The sequence below is a fragment of the Taudactylus pleione genome, unplaced genomic scaffold (assembly GCF_031769625.1).
Source record: "Taudactylus pleione unplaced genomic scaffold, aTauple2 ptg000457l, whole genome shotgun sequence".
NCBI lineage: Eukaryota > Metazoa > Chordata > Amphibia > Anura > Myobatrachidae > Taudactylus > Taudactylus pleione.
In genome coordinates, this window is record NW_028284859.1 from 2186878 (window position 1) to 2207944 (window position 21067).

General features: G+C 45.1%; 1 protein-coding gene across 1 annotated transcript in view; it reads left to right on the top strand.

The window, feature by feature from the left end:
- Positions 1–6577: 6577 nt before the first annotated feature.
- The window catches only part of LOC148504753 (nicotinamide N-methyltransferase-like), a 33296-nt gene continuing 18806 nt past the window's right edge, over positions 6578–21067 (top strand). Inside the window, exon 1 of the mRNA XM_088448531.1 lies at positions 6578–6782. Coding sequence (XP_088304657.1) covers positions 6632–6782 — 151 coding nt within the window. The 5' untranslated portion in view covers positions 6578–6631. The remainder of the gene's footprint in view (positions 6783–21067) is intronic.

Genomic DNA, 21067 nt, shown 5'->3' on the forward strand with positions numbered 1-21067 from the left:
TGATTCAGAGCCGCTCGTAAGAGGCCGCTCGTTCGCTCCGAGCGATGTTTGCCCAACTGCGCATGCGTACGGATCGTAATACGCATGTGCGAACCAGTCAGTGCGACCGAAAATCGTTTGTTCGCTAAATAGCGAATGCCTGCTATTTGGAGTGACAGAATGAGGCGTATGTGGGTGGTAACAGGGGAAGGTGCTTGAAAACGGGGAGTGGAGATCCGAACGCAGGCGTGCTTAAAGGTCAAAACGGGCGTTTTAAGGAAGTGCATAATTAATACAGCAGCGTCATTGAACACGTTACTGGGTTATTTTATAGCCAGAACTGCTCGCAAGATTGTGGTAGTAATAACCAACCACAAGAATAGCGAGCAGTTCATACGCTGGTCGATGTACTCGATTAATCTAATAAATAGCGGACATGACGTAGGATGCGAGCGGCCAGGGGGCGTATTTTTTCAAAAAACGACCGCAAGTTTTGTTCGCTTGTTCAGACATAGAGGCGTGAACAGACCGCAAAGAGCGAACGGTTCATTTGAATAGCCACCCCTATTTTCTGGCTGAACGACCGCAAATAGCGTCCGGCTCTGAATCAGGCACACTAACGGATAGGATGAATGGATTTTGCAAAGAAGGATTATGGTTTATGACAAAGTATAGACAGATATAATAACCAGAGTTATAATAATGGCTTTGCATAGTTAGACACCTCAACTGCAAGAATTAGTGGCATATCTATAATGTGTGCAGGGTGTGGGGTGCACATGAGTCCATGAGTCAACAGGGCCCCTTGTCTCAACATTTGCCCAGAGAGCAGACACACTGTGCCACCCAGACCCACCACTCCCATGTCACTATTACTGCTACCTAGTCACTGCTACCTTGTGACCATGTCCCATCTTTCCAGTGAAAGATGGCGCTCGGGGATGAAGGTATGGGGGGGACAAGTGCTGCTTGGCCTAACTGCTTCTAACAAAAATCTAGAGCAAGCAACCATAACTATTTGGCCTAGGGCCAAAACTTGAAAAGTGTAATCAAGCTGGTGTCAATGCAAACAGTGAAATGTAAACATAACAGACCAGAGACACTGCAAAATGTATCAGACATACTGAGGCAGGATTGGTTAGAATGTGTACCTGACACTTGACACCAAAGCCGTTACAGGAGAGTTGAATTTCCAGTGCTCTTGGGATTACAGCAGCTGGTTTTGTCCTTGAGACTAGCATACAAGTGTGCCTCTAGGACATGAATAAGACATGGACAGTACAAATAACTTTAGAATTACAGCTGTGATGACAGAACCAAAGCAGAGATGAAAAGTAAGGTAGCAACAATAAGAAAATAAGGCGGCCACTGGCTAAACAATGAGGCATGACAAATAAGATACACAAGAAACAGACTAATACAAAATGGATGGCACAAGGGCATGGGCTGTGACAATAACACAGCAAGTTCATATCAAAAGATACAAAGGGGTATATTTACTAAAGGTCAATTTTAATCGATTTTAAGTCGATGAAAATCGATGTTGTGCTTCTGGGTCTAAATCACACATTTGTTTTTTTAAGTATTAGTAAATGGTATACATTTAAGATGCCGGCGGTCACTATGCCGACTGCCGGCATCTAGACTACAGAATCACGGTGTGGGTTAACTAACATACGCCGGGAGACCGGAGCCCGGCATCCCGATTGAAGGGATGACGGGCGCCGAGCGCGGACAGCAACGGGGGGGGGAGGGTTAGGTTTACAGTTCCCGGGGGGGACTTAGGGTTAGGCACCCCCCCGGAAGGTTAGGGTTAGGCTAGGGGGAGGGAAGGTTAGGGTTAGGCACCCCCGGGGGAAGGTTAGGGTTAGGCCCCCGCCGGTGGATTTAGGTTTAGGCAGCGGGGAAAGGGGGGGTTAGTTTTAGGCACCTAGAGGGGGGATTAGGGTTAGGCACAGGGGGGGTTAGGGTTAGGCACCCGAAAGGAGGGTTAGGGTTAGGGGGCACAGTTAGGTTAGTTCATACTTACCTTTCAGACAATCGGGATTTCCTTCCACGTCGGGCTGGCGCTGCTGGGATTTGAACCGCCAGCCATGTGGCCAGCAGTATTTCATACAGAATGCTTAGTAAATGTGTGATTTAGGGGTCTATTTACTAAGCAGTGTTAGGAGACAGAGTGAAAAGTGATAAGGTGCCAGCCAATCAGCTCCTAACTGCCATCTCACAGGCTGTGTTTGAAAAATAAGAGAAAGGATACCTATTGGCGCTATAGAGATATAGGTCAATCAATGGAGTGTATACAGATTTCACTGGCTACCACTTGGAGGAGCTGACCCTCCTGAATGAAATACGCAATTGCTAAAAAAGAAATATAGTGGAGCGCTGACTGTGACTGGCCCAGTGTGTATAGTGAGAAAGATTAATAGTATTTAAACATACAATTTATTTTCAAAACATATTAAAAACTGTAATTTGGTTATAAATTACATTATTCTCAGTCACAGAAATATACACATAAACATAAAATAATAAAAATATAAAAAGAATTCACAACATGTACAAGTGCAAAGGAAAATGCAGTTAGGTCAACCAGGATTAGTAGATTTAGGACTATAAAAATCTGTTAAATACTATCTAATTGTGTTGGCGGTCAGAAACAAGCAAGTCCAGCAGCCATAGGGTTAATAAGCCTTCAGTAAGTGGCAGAATAGCATAAGCAGTGTCAATATAAGTTTAAAAGTTCAGCAGCCATGAGGTTAATAAGCCTTCAGTAAGTGGCAGAACAGAATAAGCAGTGTCAATATGAAGTTTTCAAGTCTTGCATAAGGTTTCCTAGTGTTGATCAGACACTGGAAATTGACTTAAGATATGTCATGCATGCATTAATACCCAGATAAACTTAGGGCACAGCTTGACAAGCTGTAAGCCACGACCTACAAAGCTACCAGAGCCGCAAACAGCCAAACTAAGGGCCTCATTCAGAGGCGGTCGTAGGATGCAAGCGGTCGTTCTGAAACAGGGCGGCCGCTTGCATCATGAACGGCCGCCTCCATGACGGTTGTTAGGCTGTGGGTTAACACCCACAGCTCTAACGACCGACAACGGTATTAGTCGCGATGTTCAAGACCATCGCGACCATCGGGGCTTACGACGAGACCCTAAGGTAGGGTCTCATCAAACTTAAGCCCCAGGGAGCTTCCTGCTCTGATCGAGCAGGAAGCTCCCCACTGACATCACTGATGATGTCAGTGGGGCCACCCCCAAACGGCAAGCATTCCTACTGGAACGCCTCAGTTTGGCCAGGCACGCCCCCGGCCCGCCCAGAAAACGGGGCGAGCTGTCACTCAACATCGACAGCTCGCCCCGTCTATGACGAGACCCCTGACAACGGATCACCCGTCGATGGAGCCGGCTACGTCATGTACATGCGCTGTGGGGCAACATTGAGTCGGTCGTGGGCGCTCAGCGCTCACGACCAACTCTGAATGAGCTCCTAAGACCCGAGGATCATATACAGCACAAAGACGCGGCTTACCATCATCAGCCACCGACACCACACCTATCGGGGCACTGTGCACAGTGAGTAACTGCCTCCCATTAGTGGAGTCAGTCAAATCCCACATCAGTGCTGTCTATCAGTGGCGTAACTAGGGCACGGCGAGCAGGGTGCATGCCCTGGGCGCCGTGGGACCGGTGGCGCAGGGGGGTGCCGCCGGCCACGGTATCGCCCCGCCCTAGTTAGCCAGTGTTGTGCCGACCGCAGTGAGTGCGGTCAGCACTACACATTTACACAGGACCAGCTCTAGGCTTCCAGTGCTGGCCCTGTGCTGCACAGCCGAGCCCCTTCCCTCCCCCTGAGCGCTTGCCCAATAGCACCAGGAGGAGGGTGGCAGGCGGGCTCATGCTGTACATAACACACACACACATCGCCGCCAGCACTGGCGGTGATGTGTGTGTTAACCAGCAGCCAATGAGAGTCAGACGACTCTCATTGGCTGCTGCTACTGCACACACATCACCGCCGAGCGGCAGCGATGTGTGTGTGAATCAGCAGCCAATGAGAGTCTATCTGACTCCCATTGGCTGCTGCTGCTGCACACACATCACCGCCAGCGCTGGAGGCGATGTGTGTGTTAAACAGCAGCCAATGAGAGTCAGATAGACTCTCATTGACTGCTGTAAGCTGCAGTGCCCACTGCAAGAGCTGGGTCCCTTTGGCCCCTGCAGTGGGTAATGGGAGATACGTCATGACGTCTCTCCCATAATGCAGAGCGCGCCAACCCGGGAGGACTGACATGCGGACGGCGGCGACGGGAGCGTGGATTCAGGTAAGAATTTTTCTTTTATTTATTGTTTCATTTCTGTGTGTATTTATCAGAAGCGGGAAGAGGGGGACCAGTACTGGTTACTGGGGGCACTGCATTGGGGGGGACCACTACTGGGGACTACTACAGGGGAGGATACAGCTGGGGGCACTGCATTGGGGGGACCACTACTGGAGACTACTATAGGGGGGGATACTGTTGGGGGCACTGCATTGGGGGGTTTACTACTGGGGACTACTACAGGGGGGGATACTGCTGGGGGCACTGCATTGGGGGGACCACTACTGTGGACTACTACAGGGGGGGATACTGCTGGGGTCACTGCATTGGGGGGCACTACTGGGGACTACTACTGGGGGGGATACTACTGGGGGCACTGAATTGGGGGAGACCACTACTGGGGACTACTACAGGGGGCACTGCATCAAGGGGGACTCCTACTGGGGCACTCTATAAGAGGCTTACTACTGGGGGCACTGCACAGGGGGGACCACTACTGGGGGCACTGAAAAGGGAGAACCACTACAGGGGGCACTGAAAAGGGAGATCCACTACAGGGGGCACTGCATAAGGGGGATAACTACTGGGGGCCTGCATAAGGGGCACTACTGGGGGCCTGCATAAGGGGGATCACTCCTGGGGGCACTGTATAAAGGGCACTGTATATGGGGGATCACCACTGGGGGGGCTGCATATGGGGGATCACTACTGGGGGCACTGTATAAGGTGAACTAATGGCGGGCTGAATAAAGGGGACTACTAGAGGGGGAACTGTGTAAGGGGCACTGTATATGGGGGATCATTACTGGGGGCCTGTATAAGGGGAACTAATTGGGTTCTGCACAAGGGGGACCACTACTAGGGGTACTGTATAAGGGGCACTACTGGGGGCCTGCATAAGAGGTACTACTGGGGGCCTGCATAAGAGGGACCACTACTGGGTGCATTGTATACTGGGGGTACTGTATAAGGGGTACTACTGGGGGCCTGCATAAGGGGGGGCACTGCATAAGGGGGACTGTATAAGGGGCACTGCATTAAGAAGCAAATGGAAAGAAATGTTCCCAGTGACAAGAGAGGGGTGTGTCATGCTGACACGCCCATTTTCAGTGGCCACGCTCCTTGTGACCATGCCCATTTTTCATCGCGCCCGCCTGCGGCGCGCGCACATAGGGAGGGGTAGGGCACCTTTTTCAAATTCGCCCTGGGCTCCAAATACCCTAGTTACGCCACTGCTGTCTATGTAGGGGACTTACCATCTCCCACGTTGTAAGAGCTGAACATACAGCCCTAAGTTCATCTGGGTACTTATGCAATGCATGACATATCTTAAGTCAATTTCCAGTGTCTGAGCAAAACTAGGAAACCTTATGCAAGACTTGTAAACTTCATATTGACACTGCTTATGCTGTTCTGCCACTTACTGAAGGCTTATTAACCTCATGGCTACTGGACTTGTTTGCTTCCGACTGCCAACACAATTAGATAGTACTTAACAGATTTTTATAGTACTAAATCTACTAATCCTGGTTGACCTAACTGCATTTTCCTTTGCACCTGTACATGTTGTGAATTCTTTTTATATTTTTATTTTTTTATGTTTATGTGTATATTTCTGTGACTGAGTATAATGTAATATATAACCAAATTACAGTTTTTAATATGTTTTGAAAATAAATATATGTTTAAATACCATTAATCTTTCTCACTATACACACTGGGCCAGTCACAGTCAGCGCTCCACTATATTTCTTTTTTAGCAATTGTGTTTGAAAAATGACAGTTGGGAGCTGATTGGCTGGCACCTTATCACTTTTCACTCTGTCTCCTAACACTGCTTAGTAACTAGACCCCTTAGTCCCAGAAACACATCAATGTTGATCGATTTTAAATCAATAAAAAATCTATTAAAATTGACTTTTAGTAAATGTTCCCCAAAGAGCGGCCGGGCACAGGGATACACTAAAATACACTTCAGAACTGTCCAATGTACCAACAGCCCTTTTACTGTATACTTGTCAGAGGTTGGAAAACACGCATAGGATGGAGAGATAATATACAGAAAAATTGAACATGGATAGAACTATAAAACTACAGTATATCACAACAACTGACCTGAAACAATAGCCTACAGGTATGAAATAATTTAACCATGAAGAACATCAGATGATATATACATTGTAGCCCATCCTACTGTGCTGTACATATACTCACGTGTCTGTTGTTATTTAATTTGAAAGGGTCGAACTTCAAAGTACATATGCCAGTAGCAATCCACTAGAGCGTAAGTGAAGCAAGTTTACTCTGTGTTATCCAGAGAAGTGAGCATGGAAACCCCTTACTCCACATCACAAATTTACATCGATGACTTTAATCCAGCAGATTACTTACAGAAATACAATGCTTCAACCCAGGGAAATTTAAGTGGAGAATGGACAGACTTTGCATTACGGAATCTTCATGAAACATTTGCTCCAGGTAAAGCATTGAACTATTTAGGTGCATACACACGTAACAAATTTTTGAACGATTTGTCGATAACGATGTCGTTATCGTTAAATCATTCAAAAAAATCATTCAGTTTATGAGTTATAACGATGAATGATAATAACAAATGCACACTCCCGTATGTAGTTTGCAGTTATCGTTCATCGTCCATTTCAGACTGTCCAACATGACAATTTTCATTAAGGGAAGGAACATTGGGCCTGATTCAGAGCCACTCGTAAGCGGCAGCTCGTTTGCTCCGAGCGATGTTTGCCCAACTGCGCATGCGTACGGATCGTTATACGCATGCGCGAACCAGTCAGTGCGGTCGAAATTCATGTGCTCGCAAAATAGCGAATGCTTGCTAATTTGAGTGACAGAATGGGGCGTATGTGGGTGGTAACAGGGGAAGGTGCTTGAAAATGGGGAGTGAAAATCCGATCGCAGGCGTGCTTAAAGGTCAAAACGGGCGTTTTAAGGGAGTGCATAATTAATCCAGCAGCGTCATTGACCACGTCACTTGTTTTTTTTTAACTCAGAACTGCTCGCAAAATAGTGGTTGAAAAAACCAACCACAAGAATAGCGAGCAGTTCATACGCTGGTCGATGTACTCGATTAATCTAATAAATAGCGGACATGACGTATGGTGCGAGCGGCCAGGGGGCGTATTTTTCAAATTTACGTTCACATGTTTTGCTCGCTCGTTCAGACTTAGAGGCGTGAACAGACCGCAAAGTGCGAACGGTTCATTTGAATAGCCACCCCTGTTTAGAAAACGAACGACCGCAAATAGCGAACGGCTCTGAATGAGGGCCATTATTCATTAATCGTTCAAAAAATCGTTCATTACACTTCAAAAAATCGTTCACTTTTTCAAGGGAATATCTGACAGAAAATCGTTGGTTACAAAATCGTTACTTGTGTATGCACCATTAATAATAACTTACTATTACTCTTACAGCATAATCAGTGTTAAAACTGTATAACCTTGCATTAATGTAGTATATGTGCTGATAGAGAACAAAATATTGCTTTCTTTTTAAATGCAAAACATTGTGTTTAGAATTAATTATTAAATGTACATAATAGCTTTCAGCTCCAAACCAAAAATTATGATTTTAAATACCCTGCAACTGCCATGCAATAATCTACAATATAACCCTGGTATTTGGAGTTACTAGAATATATATATTTTTAGCTATATATGAACGGATTCTCTTATTAATCAGGGTAATCCCACATTTCAGTAATGCTTTGTTCAAATGTTTTTGCTCTAAACTCCATTTAATAATCTTACTTAACTAAATAAATATACATTAAAAAAAACAAAGGAAAGTAGCTCTGCCTCATGCAGGCCTAGCGACAGGGGAGAACTAAGGGTACATCTGACCCGGGCCCCGAGGCTCAGAGGGCCCTGAAGTTCGGAGGGGTAAAATGGGTCTGCGGGGTCTAATTGTAATTTCTAAACTGCTGGGCGAGGAGCGCAAGTGGCCAGCAGCTTCCCATCTTCTTTTCCCAGTCACCTGTCACATCACATGGTCCGGGTGCATATGAATGATGTAGTAACATCATTCTCCTGCCAGCATCAACAAGTAAGAGAGTCTCTCTCTCTCTCTCTCTCTCTCTCTCTCTCTCTCTCTATTTTGTTTATTACATTTGCGGCTGTTTGACAGTTTATTTGGAATCAACTTGTTTGTGGCAGCAGTTTTCATTTATGATGCAGTGACCAGGTTTAACCTTCTCCCCCTATCATGTTGACCACTGGTGTAAGATTGTAATATCTGTATGCCTAGTCAAAGTTCCATCTTGTGACATCTGTGTGACCTAAAATGACATGCATAACAAGTCTGTCCTTGCCAACGCTGTGTGCAAATAATCCTTGTAACCATTTACCTTCCCCTCCTGTTCTGAAAGTGCATAAGAACCTTCATTGTAAGATTGAAACCTGTATACCGTATATACTCGAGTATAAGCTGAGTTTTTCAGCACATTTTTTGTGCTGAAAAAGCACCCCCTCGGCTTATACTCGAGTCATGCCCGCATGGTACGCTGCTGAGTAGCGTACCATGCGGGCCGCGGTGCAGACTGTGTCACTGTGACACTGCCTGCACCGCGTGTGTAGCGCTGACCGGACAGAGTTCGGTCAGCACTACACACTGCTAAACACACAGCCGCCGGAGCCGGCAGCTGCGTGTTTGGTGTAATCAGCAGCCGCTGAGAGTCTGTTAGACTCTCAGCGGCTACTGCTGCTCCCACTGCGGGAGCCATCTTCCGGCTCCCGCAGTGGGTAATGGGAGAGACGTCGTCATGACGACGTCTCTCCCATTATGCAAAGTGGCGGAGGAGCCTGTAGCAGCGTCGGGACCAGGAGCGGGGTTACAGGTAAGTGTATTTTTTTTTTATATTTCTTTCTACTGGGGGGGTACTACCAGGAGGGGATATCGCTACTGGGGGCACTACCAGAGGGGGGGGATTAATAATGGGGGAACTACCAGGGGGGGATGTTGCTACTGGGGGCACTACCAGGGAGGGGGGGAATACTGGGGGCACTACCAGGGGGGATGTTGCTACTGGGGGCACTACCAGGGGGGGTTAATACTGGGGGCACTACCAGGGGGGGATATTGCTACTGGGGGCACTACCAGAGGGGGGGATTAATACTGGGGGCACTACCAGGGGGGGATGTTGCTACTGTGGGCACTACCAGGGGGGGTTAATACTGGGGGCACTACCAGGAGGGGATATTGCTACTGGGGGCACTACCAGGGGGGGATATTACTACTGGGGGCACTACCAGGGGGGGATTACTACTGGGGGCACTACCAGGGGGGGATTACTACTGGGGACAGTACCAGAGGGGGGATTACTACCAGTAGCTGCTGCATTTCCCACCCTAGGCTTATACTCGAGTCAATAAGTTTTCCCAGTTTTTTGTGGTAAAATTAGGTACCTCGGCTTATATTCGGGTCGACTTATACTCGAGTATATACGGTATATTTAAAAAATATAATGATATATTTTCTGCTCTGCTTTTAGAATATATATATATATATATATATAAATATATATATATATATATATATATATATATATATATATATACGCACCCACACTCTCTCTCTTCTCCCCCCAGGTGGCTGACAGATTGTATATGTATATATATTAATTGTGTTTTGGGGATAATTGTATTTGACAGAGGAATATCTGCTTGGTCGGGGGGGCCTCAAAGGTATAATTGTACCGGGCCCCAAGATTTCTGTTGCCGGCCCTGGCCCCATGTAAATTAGCTTCTTTGACATCTGTTTCTCAAACATTAAATATGTAATATCACATTCTGAAGCATTACATAAGTTATTCCATATATCATCTTTTACTTAGGAAGCTCTACATTTGCAGATTACAGATTATTTATGGTCTCTTTCCAATCATTACAGTTTATGGTTTAACTGAATAAAGAGTCATTTCATGTCAGTTCACCAAGGCAATGACAGCCACCGACTCAGATTTTCAGGAAACTTTGTACACTTGATACTACCACATAGCAACAAACCCATGTAAAGTTTTTATTCTCTAGCCTTCATAGTTATTGAGATGTAGGGGGTTACATTTTCAAGAAATTGCTGGATAATGCCACTCCTGATGCTCCGTTTTTATGTGAGGTGTATGTGGAAAAACATTATTATCTCATTGCCTAATCCACGTATCACTTTGAAATTTTGGCCGTTTGTCAATCAGAATATGGAGATTCCAGAAGAAAAATGTTTTATCAACCTTGCCTGACCCTGAGAGTCGACTCATTATACATCCTTTACTTCATACTTAATTATTTTTTTGGTGCAGAAAAAAAAGGTAGGTTCAATACTCATTATCAACCTAAGGCAAAGGAGTTATCATGTCCCTTGTTTTAAAAAAAAATGAACCTTAAAATGTACTTTAAAAGCCTATGAAAGAAAAATATTTAATGGATTTTAATTAAAAATCTCACTTTAAAAATTAAAATTACCATTAGGTATAATTTTGCCCGCCAGGGGAGTATTTTAATTTGTACATTTCTATGTACTGTATATGTGCAGATTTCTTTTTACACATAGGGGGGTATTCTATTTGTCCATGATTACACGTCTTTGTGTGAAATACTGCCATTTTACAGTGAAAAAACCGTATTCAATTAGTCGCAATAATTTATTGGTGGTAATTTTACCTCAAGTTTCACTTCACCTACAATGAGCAGGGGCAAAGTTTGGGAAAATCCCTATTTTAATGTTAAAATATCAGGATTTGGTTTAGTATCCCTGGAACATCCCCCCACCTCTGATGTGTTATTAGGCACCTTGATGTTTTTAATTAATTTTAATTGGCCAATAATGACATGTAATTTTTGGGTTAAAAGAGTGCAGTGATGGAATTTTGGGTTCAAGCTATGGGACAGGTATATTGGGGTGCTTTATGAGTGAAACAAGTGCTTTTAGTCTTGCAGGTGGGAGTAGTCGATCTCTTTGCATGTTTTTATTAAAGTCCCCTAAAATGACCCAAATATATACTTATATCCTTTTTTATGTACCCGGAATTTAATGAGAGCACTTATTTTGCAGAAAAAATACACTTCCATACTTTTCTGGGTACAGGCTGATTTCCCCATTTTCACCAAAATTCAGATGGCCGGAAAGCCGTGTGTCTAAATACTGATACTGGACTAAAGACAGGCATCAAAATCCTGATGCCCGTCTATATCCCTACGCCGGAATCTAGACAGACAGCTTCCCAAATGAAGGTAAGCCGGGCAGTGTTAGCACTCATCCGCGGGGGGTGGGTGTGTAGGTTTAGGGACCACCGGGGAGACTTAGGGTTAGGCACAACCCCAGAAGGATTAAGTTTAGGGTGAAGGGAGGGGGGTTAGATTTAGGCGCCCCTGGGGGTAGGTTAGGGTTAGGTTTAGGGTGCAGGGAGGGGAGGATTAGGGTTAGGGTGCAGGGAGGAGAGGTTAAGGCTAGGCACCACTGGGGGGAGGTTAGGGTTAGGCACCACTAAGGGATGGTTAGGGGAGGGAGAGGGGAGGGTTAGGGTATTTACCAGCCCCAGTTGGGATCTTCAGCGTTCGGGTTTGCGTCATTGGGATTTAGTCAGACGGCTTAGCGGCCATCAGCATTTCAAACCCAATCCCACTTTTCACAGCAAGAAGTTTTGCGCAAATCCGGTTTTTGTGAATTTTGGAATTGAATACGTGCAAAAATGGGAGCGAGCATACCCACAAGAAGCATATAGAATAGAACTAATCACCTATTTACAGGGGCGTAACAAGAGGTATGGGGGCCCAATTGCAAAATTATCTCCTCCCACCCTGTAATACTTACCACCTCCTGAGCCCGGCAATCCACTCCATCTCTCCTCACTGAATCAGGGAGTAGGCCTGGCCATGGTCCGGGGATGTCATCATAGCCACGTCTTCTCCCAGCTTCTAAGAGAGCCAATGTCATTTTTAATCAGGTGCCGGTCACGAGCCAATTGGAACCAGTAGCGAGTTCCTATTGGGTCACGACCGGCTCCTGATTAAAAATGACATTAGCGCTCTACTTGGCAGGATGCAGGGGATTGTTTGCTGGGCCGGCGGGCCCCCTAAGCAGCCGAGCCCCATAGCAAGCGCACCCCTTGCACCCTCTATAGTAATGCCAATGCCTATTTAGTTTGTTCAAAAAATAACAGAGACTGCATGCTATGACACGGCTCTCAATGCCCATCAACTGAAAACGTACTGTGATCCTGAAGATGAAGTTTCTTACAGTCAGTGGGTATCTACTGACAGACCATAGATGGTGAGATGCACTACAACATTTGATGAATATTTAGAAATTTTGATCGAAAAATCAAAAAATGTGTCCCCCATTCATTTATTGCTAAGGCACAATCAAAGTTTTTAAAAGAAATGAGGGCCAACCTTGAACTTGACACAGCTATTGTTCTCCTGGACTTTAGTGAAAACTATTCTTACGTAATTCAGAATGAAGTTCAAGGGTATCATTGCACGAATAATGGTTGTACACTGCACCCAGCTAATTTTCCCCAGTCTGATGACCTGTTCATCACAAGTGTGTCTTGTCTGATGATTTGGAGCATGATGTAGCATTTGTGCACGAAACACAGAAAGTAATTATTCATTACATCAAGGAAAACATTCCTGCTGTCAAAAATTTGTGTTACATCAGAGATGGGTGTGCCGGGCAGTATAAGAATTGCAAAAACTTTCTCAAATTGTGCTGCCATGATCGAGACTTCACTTTGAAAGCATCATGGGCATTTTTTGCAACCAGCCACGTTAAATCTCCTTGTGATGGCATTGGTGGAACAATTAAGCCTCTGGTTGCCAGAGAGCCTATAAAACTAACAGGTGATCTTATAAATTTCTGCAGGTCAAGAGCTGCAAATATAAAGTTAAGGCTAATATCAAAAGAAACTCTTTCCAAAACACACAAGCAGCTGCAAGACCGATTTTCCCATGCAAAAACAGTACCTAGTACAAGATGGTTTCATCACTTCACCCCTATATCTGAAGTTTTCACAGGAACAAAGCGAGAGTTCAAATAAAAACTTCAGTTCTACTTTCTAGTGTTCACTCTAGGTCTGGCGGCAGGCAGGGCGCCAGACCAAGAGCAAGGGCACTTCTGCGCGTGCCTTCAGCGCGCACCCCAAAAAGGGGTGTGGCCAATGAAAAGGGGGTGTGTCTTAACGACACGTCCCCTTTTTGTCACTCTTGGGGGACAGTGCGGCCCGCAAGTGGAGGACAGAACCCGCAGGCTGTTTCAGAGAGGGTGCCGCACTGGAAGGCAGGGTGCTTTCTGCCCTTCAGAAATAGGGCAGGCACGGCGCCACGCTGAAACAGCCTAGCGGGAACACTATTTTTCAATCAGAACAATCCAACACCAGTCAATATGTCACAAATTTTTACCAATTCATACATAGCATGTTTACAATAATTGTTTTTTTAAAAAGATGAGGAATGTGATGTTGAAGTTAAGTTCATGAACACCTATGTCACTGGCCTCTACAGAAGAAAGGAGTAATCTGTTACGTTCCTATGTGCAATATAAATTCCCCTGTCAGCCCTCCTATCACAAAGGGTACTGGAAGGATGTATTACTTCCCTGAAAAGGAAGTTAATTATGTACAATGGCAGTACAGTCTCAACTTCAGTTAGACATTAGGCATCTCTGTTAAAAAAAAAAGTAAGATTAATAAACTGATGTATTTAAAAAGGCTTTTAGTGGGTATGCTCGCTCCCGTTTTCGCACCTATTCAATTCCAAAATTGGAAAAAACAGGATTTGTGTGAAAACTCTTTCTGATAAATAGGGAAATCAGCCTGTATCCCAAAAAATGCCAAATTAACATAGGATAACAGTATAGAAGTGTATTAGAGGTCATATTAAAATAGATTTGGGGTACTTAAGTTGAGTCAAATGACTATTATATGCATTTAAAAAAAATTATAAAAGCTATTTTTTTCAGCAAAATAAGTGCTCTCATTAAATTCAGGGTACAAAAAAATGGGTATACAACATATATATTTGGGTAATTTTAGGGGACTTTAAATAAAAAAGTACAAAAAGACTGACTACTCCCACCTGAAAGACAAAAAACTATTGTTTCACTCATAAAGCACCCCAATATACCTGCCCCATACTTTGAACCCAAAAATTCCATTGCTTCGCACTCTGTCACCCCAAAAAAGACATGTCATTATTGGGCTATTAAAAATAATTAAAAACTTCAAAGTGCCTAATTAGTCATCGGGGGAGCTTTGGAGTCCCAGGGGTTCTGAATCAAATCCCAACATTTTTACCTTAATATAGATATTTTCCTCAGGGTACTGTAGGTGAAGTGAAATTTGCGGTAAAATTATTCCCGAAAATTTATTGTGGCTAATTGAATAGGGATTTTTCGCAGTAAAATAGCAGTTTTTCACATGAAAACGGGTAATCGTGGGCTAATTGAATACCCCCCTATGTGTAATAAAATATCTGCACATATATATATATATATATATATATATATATATATATATATTAGGGGTGTGCACCGGCCACTTTTCGTGATTTGTGTTTTGGTTTTGGATCTGGATCTTTCTTCGTGTTTTGGATCTGGATTGGTTTTGCCAAAACCACCCTTCCGTGTTTTGGGTTCTGGGTTTTGTGTTTTGGATCTGTATTTTTTTTTAAAAAAGCATAAAAACAGCTAAAATAACAGAATGTGTTGGTTTTTCTGCTCCTGTGCTATTATTAACCTCAATAACCTTAATTTCCACTCATTTCCAGTCTATTCTGAACACCTCACACCTCACAATAGTGTTTTTATGTCCAAAAGGTTGCACCGAGGTAGCTGGATGACTATGCTAAGCGACACGAGTGGGCGGCACAAACACGTGACCCATCTAGGTGTGATACTGCAGTGGCAGATAGGATAGCAGATTGAAAAACTAGGCCCCAAACTGTACATAATGCAAAGAAAAAAAAGAGGTGCAAGATGGAATTGTCCTTGGGCCCTCCCACCCACCCTTATGTTGTATAAACAGGACATGCACACTTTAACAAAGCAATCATTTCAGCGCCAGGGTCTGCCACACAACTGTGGCTGAAATGATTGGTTCGTTTGGGCCCCCACAAAACAAGCTGGCAATTAATCTGTCCCTGCACAAACTGGCTCTACGGAGGTAAGATGTCGTCCTCATCCTCCTCATCCACCGATTCCTCACCCTCTTCAGTGTTGTGTACATCCTCATCCTCACAGAGTATTAACTCGTCCCCACTGGAATCCACCACCACAGGTCCCTCTGTACGTTCTGGAGGCTGGTCTCCCTGGAAGAGTTGATAATTCATTTTTATGAACATCATCTTCTCCACATTTTGTGGAAGCAACCTCCTATGCCTTTCGCTGACAAGGTTCCCGGCTGCACTAAACACTCTTTCGGAGTACACACTGGAGGGGGGGCAACTCAGGTAAAATAGAGCCAGTTTGTACAGGGGCCTCCAAATTGCCTCTTTTTCCTGCCAGTACAGGTATGGACTGTCTGACATGCCTATTTGGATGCTGTCACCGATGTAATCCTCCACCATTCTGTCAATGGTGATAGTATCATATGTAGTGACAGTAGACATGTCAGAAATTGTTGCCAGGTCCTTCAGTCCGGACCAGATGTCCAAACTTGGTCCTGCCTGCCCTGCATCACCGCCAGCGGGTTGCTTAGGATAGCTAAGTTTTTTCCTGGCAGCCCCAGTTGCGGGAGAAAATGAAGAAGGAGCTGTTGACGTGTCACGTTCCGCTTCAGCTGACAGTGTGTTCACCAGCAGGTCTTTGCACCTCTGCAGGCTTGTGTCGGCCGGAAAAAGAGAAACCACATAGGCTTTAAACCTAGGATCGAGCACGGTGGCCAAAATGTAGTGGTCTGATTTCAACAGATTGACCACCCTGGAATCCTGGCAAAGCGAATAAAGGGCTTCATCCACAAATCCCACAATGCTGAGCGGAATCGCTCCATCTTAGCTCCTCCTTCACTTTCTCCAGCTGCTTCTGCAAAAGCCTGATGAGGGGAATGAGCTGACTCAAGCTGGCAGTGTCTGAACTGACTTCACGTGTGGCAAGTTCGAAGGGCTGGAGAACCTTGCACAACACGGAAATCATTCTCCACTGCGCTTGAGTCAGGTGCATACCCCCTCCTTTGCCTATGTCATAGGTGGATGTATAGGCTTGAATGCCCTTTTGCTGCTCCTCCATCCTCTAAAGCATATAGAGGGTTGAGTTCCACTGTGTCACAACCTCTTGCTTCAGGTGATGGCAGAGCAGGTTCAAGAGTGTTTGCTGGCGCTCCAGTCTTCAGCACGCAGTCGCTGAATGGTGAAAGTGGCCAGAAATTTTTCGGGCCACCCAAAGCGTCTCCTGCACGCCCCTGTCGCTTTTCAGAAAATTCTGCACCACCAAGTTTATTGTGTGAGCAAAACATGGGACGTGCTGGAATTTGCCCAGATGTAATGCCCGCACAATATTGGTGGCGTTGTCAGATATCACAAATCCCCAGGAGAGTCTAAGTGGGGTAAGCCACTGGGTGATGATTTCCCTCAGTTTCTCTAAGAGGTTGTCGGCGGTGTGCCTCTTACTGAAACCGGTGATACACAGCATAGCCTGCCTTGGAACGAGCTGGCGTTTCTGAGATGCTGCTACTGGTGACGCTGCTGCTGTTGCTGCGTAAGGTGATACATCTACCCAGTGGGCTGTCACAGTCATATAGTCCTTAGTCTGCCCTGTTCCACTTGTCCACATGTCCGTGGTTAAGTGGACATTGGGTACAACGGCATTTTTCAGGACACTGAGGACACTTTTTCTGACGTTTCTGTACAGTCTCCGTATTGCCTGCTTAGTGAAGTGAAATCTAGATGGGATTTGGAACCGGGGGCACACTACCTCCATCAATTGTCTAAATCCCACTGCACTAATGGCGGATACCGGACGCACATCTAACACCAACATAGCAGTCAAGGCCTCAGTTATACGTTTTGCTTCAGGATGACTGCTGTCGTACTTCATCCTCCTCGCTAAGGACTGTTGGAGGGTCAATTGTTTAGTAAAAGTAGTGGTGTTCCTACTTCCTCTCTGGGATGATGAACGACTCCCAGCAGCAGCAACAGCAGCAGCGGCAGCAGTAGGCGTAGCAATGCAGGATCCTCCGGAGGAATCCCGGAGAGGAGAGTCAGTCATGCCAGTGACATGGCCTGCAGGACTACTTCCGATCCTGACTAAGGAGAAAATTGACGAGGAGGGAGTTGACGGTGTGGTTTGCAGGCGCTTGGATACAACAGGACAATGGGATTTAGGTGTCCCTGGACTGCTTACGGTCTTAGCCAAAGTTTCTGAACTTGACAGTAACTTTTTATGAACGTGCTGCAGGTGCCATATAAGGGAGGATGTTCCTAGGTGGTTAACGTCCCTACCCCTACTTATTCCTCCTTTACATATGGTACATATGGCAAGACAGTTGTTGTCCAGATTTGGATAGAAATATTGCCAGACCAAAGAGGTGGAAGGTTTGGTCTTCTGCCCAGGCATGACCGTGATGGGCTTTTTCATCCCACGGACAACAACTGTCTCCCCCGGAGCCTGATTTAAACAAACCACATCACCATCAGAATCCTCCTCGCCAACTTCCTCCTCAGCGCCAGCTACACCAGTATCCTCATCCTGTTGTACTTCAACAGTGACATCTTCAATTTGCATATCAGCAAGTGGACTGTGGGTGCTCCTTTCAGTACTTGCAGGGGGCGTGCAAATGGTGGAAAGAGCCACCTCTTCCCGTCCAGTGCTGGGAAGGTCAGGCATCGCAACCTCCACCACACTTGGACTCTCCTTGGGGATTTGTGATATCTTCTTAGAACGCACAGTTCTTCGCTGTGCTTTTGCCAGCTTAACTCGTTTGATTTTTTTAGTGGGAGGAGGGCTTCCATCGTCATGTGAAGCTGAACCACTAGTCATGAGCATAGGGAAAGACCTTAGCCATTCCTTGCCACTCCGTGTCGTAAATGGCATATTGGCAAGTTTACGTTTCTCTTCAGATGATTTAAATGTTTTTTTCAAAGTCATTTTCCTGAACTTTGTCATTTGGGATTGTATGTGCCCTCTACTATGACATTGGGCATCGGCCTTGGCAGACGACGTTGATGGCATGTTATTGTCTATGTCATGACTAGTGGCAGCAGCTTCAGCACTAGGAGGAAGTGGTTCTTGATCTTTCCCTATTTTATTTTTATCGTAGAAAGTTTGGTCCTCCATTTATGTTATATTGATATATACGTGCGGCTAAGGCGCACACAAACACATAAAATAATTTTTCATTTTTGTTGGAGACTAGTGCACTTTGTGGGTTACACCACCCTTTAAGAAATGAGCCAGCCGGCCCTTTACTTATGGGACACAGGCGCACGCTTGGCGCTGCTCCTTTGTTGATGCACGTGCAGCCACAGTGCACACAATTCACAAACACAGAAAATAGTTTTTTATTTTGTTTGGAGTGTACTTTGGGGTTACAGCACCCTTTAACGGACAAGCCAGCCGGCCTTTTACTTATGACACAGGCGCACGCTTGGCACTACTTTGTTGATGCACGTGCGGCTACTGCGCACACAATTCACAAACACAGAAAATTTTTTTTTTTTATTTTGTTTGGAGTGCCCTTTGGGGGTTACAGCACCCTTTAGCGGTCAATCCAGCCGGCCCTTTATTTATGGGACACAGGCGCACGCTTGGCACTACTTTGTTGATGCACGTGCGGCTACTGCGCACACAATTCACAAACAAAAAAATATATTTTTTAATTTTGTTTTGAGTGCCCTTTGGGGGTTACAGCACCCTTTAACGGACAAGCCAGCTGGCCTTTTACTTATGGGACACAGGCGCACGCTTGGCATTACTTTGTTGATGCACATGCGGCTACTGCGCGCACAATTCACAAACACAAAAAAATATATTTTTTATTTTGCTTGGAGTGCCCTTTGGAGGTTACAGCACCCTTTAACGGACAAGCCAACCGGCCTTTTACTTATGGGACACAGGCGCACGCTTGGCACTACTTTGTTGATGCACATGCGGCTACTGCGCACACAATTCACAAACACAGAAAATATTTTTTTATTTTGTTTGGAGTGTACTTTGGGGGTTACAGCACCCTTTAGCGGACAAGCCAGCCGGCCCTTTACTTATGACACAGGCGCACGCTTGGCACTACTTTGTTGATGCACGTGCGGCTACTGCGCACACAATTGCCGGCCCTTTATTTATGGGACACAGGCACACGCTTGGCACTACTTTGTTGATGCACGTGCGGCTACTGCGCACAAAATTCACAAACACAAAAAAATATATTTTTTTATTTTGTTTGGAGTGTCCATTGGGGGTTACAGCACCCTTTAACGGACAAGCCAGCCGGCCTTTTACTTATGGGACACAGGCGCACGCTTGGCGCTGCTCCTTTGTTGATGCACGTGCAGCCACAGTGCACACAATTCACAAACACAGAAAAAATATTATTTTTTTTAGCACTTGGGGGGAGCACCCCTGATGGACAGAGCACCCCCTGGACAACACTACAGCACCCCTTTAGGACTGGGACACTGCACAGGACTATGGAGTGGACACAGCCCCTTAGGACAACTGACTGCACAACACAGTCCAGCCAGCCCCTATGGAATTTGAAGTAGTGGACACAGCCCCTATGGACAACAGCAGCACAGCGCAGCACAGCACAGCACAGCACAACACTACACTGCACTACACTACACTACAACACTACACTACACAGCCCAGCCAGCCCTAACTCCCACCCTCCCTCTTCACTGTCCACAGCTGAGTGAGAAAATGGCGTAGACGCGGGTACCTTATATAGGATCCAAAACCCGCGAGACCCGGAAGGCGGGATGATGACGTTTTGCCTCGATTTCAGATCCGAGGCAGGCGGGAAAAGTCGAGCCTGACTCGGATCGGGGGGGCTCGGGGGGGTTCGGATTTCAGAAATCCGAACCCGCTCACCCCTAATATATATATATATATATATATATATATATATATATATATATATAGAAGTATACAAATGAAAATACTCCCCTGGTGGGCAAATTTAACCCTAATGTTAATTTTCATTTTTAAAGAGAGATTTTTAATTAAACATTAAAATAGCGTTCAAGTAAAAAAAAAAAGGGTAACTCCTCTGCCTTTGGTTGATAATGCGTATTGAACCTATCTTTTTTTGGGCAGTATGAAGAAAAGGAATGTATAATGGCTCTCAGCGTCAGGCAAGGTTGATAAAACATTTTTTTCTGGAATTTCCATATTCTGATTGACAAAAGGCCAAAATTTCATAGTGATACATGGAGTAGGCACTGAGATAGGAATGTTTTTCCACATACACCTCACATAAAAACGGAGCATTATGAGTGGCATTTCCCAGCAATTTTTTTAAACAATTTTTCATCCTATATCTCAAAGACTATGAGGGCTAGAGAATAAAAATTTTACATGGGTTTGTTGCTATGTGGTAGTATTAAGTCTACAAAGTTTCATGAAAATCTGAGATGGATGATGTCATAATACAATTTTTCTGGGCAATTTGACATGGAATAGCCCTAAAATGTTATTAAGCATATTTAACAAACGCAGAAAAAAATCGTGTCATTTAAAAAATTGCAAATAGAAATGTAAGCATACCTATATACATACAACAATTATATACATAGGGGTAAATTTAC